This window comes from Haemaphysalis longicornis, unplaced genomic scaffold (assembly GCF_048455015.1).
Source record: "Haemaphysalis longicornis isolate Haplotype H1 unplaced genomic scaffold, Haemaphysalis longicornis Haplotype H1 scaffold_7, whole genome shotgun sequence".
NCBI classification, from domain to species: Eukaryota; Metazoa; Arthropoda; class Arachnida; order Ixodida; family Ixodidae; genus Haemaphysalis; species Haemaphysalis longicornis.
In genome coordinates this window covers 161,419,840-161,427,676 of record NW_027526422.1, presented here as the reverse complement: position 1 = coordinate 161,427,676, position 7,837 = coordinate 161,419,840, and the positions used below count along the sequence as shown (strand labels likewise).

General features: G+C 45.5%; 1 protein-coding gene across 1 annotated transcript; it reads left to right on the top strand.

Moving 5' to 3' along the window:
- The first annotated feature begins 5,562 nt into the window (after positions 1-5,562).
- On the top strand, positions 5,563-7,330 carry LOC144146631 (uncharacterized). The gene has a single exon (XM_077678568.1). It carries the CDS (start codon positions 5,563-5,565, stop codon positions 6,781-6,783), a length of 1,221 nt encoding a protein of 406 aa, XP_077534694.1. The 3' UTR covers positions 6,784-7,330.
- The last annotated feature ends 507 nt before the right edge of the window (positions 7,331-7,837 follow it).

Genomic DNA, 7,837 nt, shown 5'->3' with positions numbered 1-7,837 from the left:
ATCATTTTTATGCATGCTCAGCGATTTACCAATGATCAGAGGTTGAAGAAAGAGAACCGGAACATCTTCGAGCAAATGTCTGCGCAGATAAGTGCTTAATATTAAACCTCAGCACAATGGAACCAGTTACATATGATAAGAATCTCCTAATCACTTGCTGTCTTTCACTGCGTCCTCACTTTATTATGTAATTCATCAACGATAATCACCTGAAATATTTTCTTGTAACTGTACTTGGCAAAAGTTTTCTACTATACGTGAAATGTTACAAGGGTATGTCTCTGCCGGGATAGCGGTGCCGGATGTGTGGTTTCCCATTTGTGGTTTCATACAAAATCGAGTACAACGCTTCAATATTGTATGTGTGAATGTGCCAATCATTTTCCGCTGACAAATGCAAATCGAAGGCGTAAAACAAAACGCTTTTTCCGTTCATGGCGCAACATTTACGACGCATGTCACTCATGTATCACATAAACGTCAGCACCATATACTTCTGACGCAGTGTTAGAATAAGGTGCAACAGGAATTTTGATTTATTCGCGAAAGAGCCCACAAACTCAACCTGTTTAGTTTCCAGCATTAATCACTTTTTTACTTCTGTATGTACAAATGGCGCAGCTCCTGCCGTTATATATCCTCGAAGATTTGCGCAACCTTCCTGGCCTTTCCGGAACCTTCTTGGCTGGTGTCGTGAGTGCGTCAGTGAGGTAAGGTATCAGTCATGACCTTAATAAGTCTATCTTACCAGTTGTGTTCGTTATGGGGGTTAGAAACAGTTTAGTAAATCTTTTCTGCAGTTTCTATTCAACGGATGAAAAGATCTGAGCTGTCCTCATTTGCCAGTTTTCTTTGAAAGTTGAAGGGAAATTTGCAACCATAAAGCTGCTCGGGGTCCCACAAAATCACACAACATAACATTGAGCTGTCACAAATGCTATTTCAACTCCGTCAGTTTCTAAGAAAGACAGGCTTCCTCTCCCCGTATTATACCGATTAATGCCTGCAACGTTTTTCTAGTAGAACCATGAAGTCCTCCTAAAATGCCGCCTCCTTGGTTCGAGTGCTAACACCATCAAATGCTACGTGGTTGCTGATAATTCCTTTTGCTTACGTGCACTGCCAATAATTGTTACTTCATTCGTCATTATTTCGACAGTTTGCTATTTCCCATTGCCGTTAGCCTCTCCAATTAACGAACCATAAAATTAGAGCGTAATCTCAGCAGTTCATTCTTTTTTATTTTGTTTTCCTTCCTCGATCCCTTAATAATAAAAGCAAGGACACACCTGGCGGTCGTGAAATTGTTTGCGTAGGTGCGGGCGTATACTTTGTTTATGCTAACAAATTTCACACAAGAAACATTCATGCATAAACAGTTCTGCTAGAGCGGTATACTTTAAATTTTACTTTATTTCCTTCAAAAAGGGTAGCACATAAGGGGTGGGTAACAGAAGTGACTAGCATAGCTGACAAACATATGACAGAAAAAACCTAGTTGTGTTTTCTATGAAAGATGATGGGCCGGTAATGGTTTCGATTTCACTGAGAAGCGCATTTTAATCTGGTGCCGTATAAAGAAAAAACGAGGGAGAAAAAATACAGGTCCGCGTCCGACCATCTTGATGCGAATGACTCTTGCGGTAAGATATGCGTGTTGCAGGAATGATATAAGGTGGAAGTGCAGGGGACCTTGGAAATGTTTTTAGAAAAAAGAAATGCTGGCAATAACGCGCCGAAGTGCTAGATCCGTTAAACCAAATTCTTCTGAGAACTCAGAAGCGCAAGAGCATGAGCAGTTTATAAACCGAGCGGCCTAGTTTTGAAGTGATTCGATGGCATGTGTGAGATAAGATTGACAAGGGTCCCTAGTGGACGATGCATAGCCTAGTGTCGGTCGAACAAGGGATTTTTATGCTTGTAATTGTACGTGTTGTGGAGCGATGCGTATATGGCTGATGTTGTTGGTGTCAACAGACTGGGAGCGGTATGTAAGGGTTTTTTTATCCAATTTAATATGTTGAAGTTAAGATTCAACAGGGAACGTTTTAGTAATAACCAAATATGGATTACTACTGAGACGGCAAAACCTACAAATATGGCATCGGTTTGCAAGTTACTGTCCAGGGTAGTATGCAAGTCATCTAAAAATACTGCTAGTTGCGTATGCTTCTCCTGTACTCCCTGTACTGATCACGGTGAAAAAAGCTGTTTGCATCAAGAACGTTTATCATGAGCGTGTAGATGGCGTGTTTCCAGATTTTGTAGGGCATGATTGTTAGAGATATGGGTCGGTAGTTTACGGGCAGTGTTGATTAATTGTAGGGTTTAACGCGCCGACGCAACGCAGGCGATCAGGCGCGCCGTACTGGAGGACTCCGATTTAATTTTGACAACCTTGGAATCTTTACCATGCTCCGAAATGTCGTACACATAGGCGCTTTTGCTTTTCGCCTCCATCAGAAAAGTGGCCGCTGTGGCCACGAATCGAATCCGCACTCTCGTTCTCAGCAGCACAACGCCTTACCCAATGAAGCGGGTCGGCCGTTTTTGTCACCTGACTTGTAAACTGGTACGATCTTCCCGTTATTCCAGTCCTCTGGTAGAAGTTCTCTTAAACGTGGCTGCAACAACAGCAAGCATCAAGCATCAAAACGATGCACAAATATGTTTAGTTTTCTTTAGGAACTTTGGACTGGTTTCGTAAAACCGGGAGGAGCAGGAAAGGTTCAAGCTGTCGATTAAGCATGGACTTATGTTAACAGTGAACGATCAGGGTGGCATAGCACATTCTGTAACAGTGGGCGGTACCGTAAATGACAATTGACTCTATTTGGTAATCACGAACCAGAGAGCAAAGCTGAACATGCTAGCGCTTTAACTATCAGTGATTGCGAGTCACGATTCCCTGCTTATATTAACTGCGGTGGGATTCGGGGTGTTGGAAAGCTGGCACTTTTTTTGGATTGTTAGCATTTTTTTACTTAAATGTTCAAAAAAAATTTATTTGCGTTTTCACAGCAGATAAATATGCGTTTGTGGCTGAGCAGTATTCCTGCAACATTTGCGGTCTCTCCTCGTTTTGCCAGCTGAAACAGAGGTTTTTTCTTGTTTTCGCCTTTTTGAAGTGTTTGAGTGGGCAATTCCTTTTGGCAGTTGCGCTGAAAACAATTTTCAGAATATATTTGTCAATTAATTTATTGACCTTGTCCTTAAACAGTCTATAGTTTTCTGCAATAGACTACGAATACAATCTATTTTTCTGACGAGACAGATTGATTGTAGGGTTTGACGCGCTGACGCAACGCGGGCAATTGGGTGCGCTGGAGTGGAGGGCTATGGGTTATTTTGACCATTCTGGGGATCTTTAACGTACCCCGAAATCTCGTACACACGTGTGTTCCTGCTTTTCGCCTCCATCAGAAAAGGGGCCGCCGCGAATGGGAATTGAAACCGCAGCACAATGCTTTAGCCTCTGTGCACCCGTGACGGGTAGACGTTTCTTCTTATGTTTTACTGTTTTAAGAGTTTAAGCGGACCATTCCTTTCGGCAGTATCCGCGGAAGGGGATTTTCATAATATATTTGTCCGTGAATTAATTTACGTCATCCTTAAACTCGATATAATGTTCTTCAATAAATTAGGAATACAATTTCTTTCCAAACAGAATAAGAATATTTTGGTGACGAATTATTTGAGCCAAAATTTACAGGTCGTTTATAAGAAAGGTTTTCTGGTAGGTTTGGCGAATTGGATGTTTAAATGCAAACTGTATGTTTTAATTGCGAAGTGGAAGTTTAAACAAATAACCACCTATTTCTCTACTTCTGGGAGATACGAAATCGAGCTCATGCTCAAAGGATGACTGCTTAGTGTCAAGTAGAAAATATTCTCAAATTCTTGAGTTACGCGTACTCGCCTGCTTACAATTTGGTAAAGATAAATTTTAAACAGACCTCAAGGAAAGCCCCTGCTTCACCTTGGTCTTCTGGCGCCGGCCTTCACTGAGTCAATTATAGCCAGAAAATTAAAATTACCGAACGTGATAACGGGGACATTGAAATACTTGTTCGTACTTTGTTTAATACCTCATTACGTTTTATAGGAAATCTAACGACAGCTATTCAGGGGGCGGGGCGGTAGGTACACTTTCACTACCAACACTACTCGGCAACAATCAACTGTGTAACATATATACATATTATATATGTATATATATATATATATATAGATTAAGGGTGGCAGTCAAGAAAAACCTCGGAAATCAAAGGGGGGCATTCGTTATGTCAGAGAAAGAGATGAAGAAATTTTTCAGTCAGAAAGAAAGTGGTGAAAAAATGCCCGCCGGGTGGGATGCGAACCCACAGTCTGGTGTGATAACCACAACGCTACCGGCCGGCGGGGCTGTTTCCCCACCACCTTCTTGGGTATTTATGTTAAGGTATTTTTGTTTCCTGCACTTGGGGGTGCTAGTCAGCGCCACTCTGACTACTCGGGGTGAAGGGGACCTTCTTTTTAACCCCCGGGCAGTGACTCGAGTGTCTACGACACGTCGAGAGTGGTCGACCAGCGTTGAACCCTCTTAAGCTACCTTTGGCACCAAGACTGCCAGAACAGAGGCCCTCGCTATGCATGTAGCGAATCACACATGGGAAATGAGGGCATCAGTGAACTAAGACAGAATAAGGGTTGGCAGTCAAGGAAAACCTCGGAAAGCAAAGCGGGGAATGCGTTAGGTCATAGAAAGAGATGTTGAATTTTTCGAGTCAGAAAGTGCTGAAAAAACACATATACATAGATATACATATATATATATATATATATATATATATATATATATATATATATATATATATATATATATATATATATATATATATATATATATATGTATATTTATATATATATCCCAGAAATAGGGGTTGGCAGTCAAGAAAACCTTGGAAAGCAAAGGGGAGGTTGTGGTACATCATTGAAACAAATAAAGAATTTGGAAAGAAAGGAAGAAAGCACCAGACCGGTATTCTGGAGGTCGTAGGTTCGGATCCCACCTGGCGGGCATTTTTTCCTCGCTTTCTTCCTTTCTTTCCAAATTCTTTATCTGTTTCAATGACCTACCGCAACCTTCCTTTTGCTTTCCGAGGTTTTCTTGACTGCCAACCCTTATTTCTGTGTTATTTCTACGAGCCCCTCAATTCCTATTCTGATTCGCTATATATATATATATAAATATATATATATATATATATATATATATATATATATATATATATATATATATATATATATATATATATATATATATATATATATATATATATATATATATATGTAATGAGAAATTGGTGCAACCACTGGCCAACCCGCCCGTATGGCTGGTTCACGAATGATCGCCAGCAGCGGCCGCGAGACAGAAGTAGCAGAAGACTAGTCTGCCCGACATAGCCTGGACTGCCCATTTCTGTGACTGCGCTTCGCTACCAATAAACCCCCTTTCAATTGGTGGAGTGTGCGGGTCCTTCGTAAACCCTGGAGCTTCGCAACCGGCGGCTGCCCACCACAATGTCCCACGAACCAGTCCATCAGCCTACTCCGGCGGGCCAGGTGCCACCGATTGTCTGCCCTGGAACCATACGCCCGCGGGACCCCGCTTCGTTCAGCGGGCTAGACGATCGTGACGTGGAAGACTGGCTTTCTACCTTTGAGCGCATCAGCACGCACAACAAGTGGGACGACGCCATGAAATTAAACAACGTGGGCTTCTCTTTTACGCATCTCGCCGAACTTTGGTTCAATAACCATCGTCGAGAGATGAGTACCTGGGCCGAGTTCAAGGAAAGGTTTATGAAAGCTTTCGGGCGACCCGAAGTGCGCAAGCTTCAAGCAGAACAGCGTTTACGAGTACGGGCTCAGAAAACTGGAGAAGACTTCACGAGCTACATAGAAGATGTAGTAGACCTTTGCAAGCGCGTGGACCCCAGCATGTTGGAAACTGAGAGGGTAAAACATATCCTTAAAGGTATCGACGACGACGCATTTCAGATGCTGCTTTCCAAGGATCCCCGGACCGTTAGCGACGTCATCAGACTCTGCCAAAGTTATGACGAGCTGCGCAAGCAAAGGGCCTTCACTCGGCGTCCACTCGCCCAAAATGAGCCGCTTGCGAGTTTAGCCGTTGACCTCGACGATCCATCTGTGTTGGTCCGTATAAAAGAGATTGTCCGCGAAGAGGTTGCTCGACAACTTTGCCATGCCGCTTCAAATACTACTCCGGAGCTGGGCCCTGTTCCTCAGTCTACTCTTCGGCATGTAGTTCAAGAACAGGTGGCGGAAGTGCTGCCTTCTTTTAGCCAGCAGACTCCCGTGGCTGCTCCGATTACTTTCGCCGACGTCGCGGGACGGCTTGCGCAGACGAGAACGCCGTTCCGACTCCCGGCTCCACCAAGACCTCTTCCTCAGGCGCGGGTTCCAACTCAATCTATGAATCCCTGGCGTACTCCGGACAACCGGCCGATTTGCTTTTCGTGTCACTACCCAGGACATGTCGCACGTTACTGTCGCCGCCGCGTACTGCCTGCCAACGGTCCTCCACCGGAATGCCGCTATCCATATTACGGACCCACATACGGTTCCCCCCCGACGCTGCCCCAAACCGCTTCGGACTCGTACGCGCCCTCGGCTTCAGACCGCCAGCCTTTCGCCGACCGTCGTTCTCAGTCCCCGCGCCGCCGCTCGCTTTCGCCGATGCGTCGTCGTTCCACTCCTGCCACAGAGGAAAACTGACAGCCGCAGTTCCGGAGGCAAGAACTGCGTTGCCGTCAAAAAGTCCAAGCCCTCCACTGTCTCCCGCAAATGTTATTGACGTGTCAGTCGAAGGTGTCGCGACTGCTGCGCTGGTCGATACCGGAGCCGCAGTTTCCGTGATTCGAGCCGATCTCTGCCGCAAAATTCGTAAAGTTATGACGCCTCTCTCTGGACTATCCTTACGAACCGCCGACTCCCAACCCGTTCATGCCTTGGCTGCATGTACGGCTCGCGTTTCCGTCCAGGGCGTAGTGTACGTCATTGAATTCATCGTGCTTCCCAACTGCTCTCATGACGTCATTCTGGGATGGGACTTTTTGTCTCGGCACAACGCCCTTATTGACTGTGCGCGTGCCGAAGTTGAATTTTCTGTCCTACCAGACGACGCCTATGACGATAATTCTGCGTCATCCGCCGCTAAACTGGTCGCAGCCGCAGACACGACCATTCCTCCCCAGTCCGCCGTTGTAGTGCCGCTATGTTGTACTTCTTTTGGGGATGCAACTGCCATTTTCACGCCATCCGAGGTCTTCCTCCGCCGCAGGTGCATACCGCTGCCTTTCGCCGTGCTGAAAATTCATTCTGGCGAAACTGGCATGATTGTTACCAACTTGTCCGCAAGCCCATGCTCCTTGCTACGGGGAGAATGCCTTGGCACTGTCGAGCTCGTGGATTCCTGTCGGGTCGTTGACGTCCCAGACAATACGCCTGATCATGACATTTCCGCTCTTACCCCTTCGACGACGACACAGCTTTCCAACGACGTGTTTCATGCTTCAATCGATCACGCTCTCGAGCCCGCGCAGAAATGTCAACTTCTGGAACTCCTGTGCCGTTTCCGTTCGTCGTTCGACTGCGCACAACCCTCGCTTGGCCGTACCTCTATCGTCACCCATTCCATCGACACTGGATCGCATGCGCCGCTGCGGCAGCGACCGTATAGGGTGTCTCCTAGCGAGCGTCAGGTGATCGATGAGCAAGTACGTGACATGCTCCAACGGGACATCATTCGCCCATCGAACAGCCCATGGGC

Bases quoted from the DNA above. Each gene is read 5' to 3' on its own strand.
- LOC144146631 (XM_077678568.1), top strand. From the start codon at position 5,563: ATGTCCCACGAACCAGTCCATCAGCCTACTCCGGCGGGCCAGGTGCCA.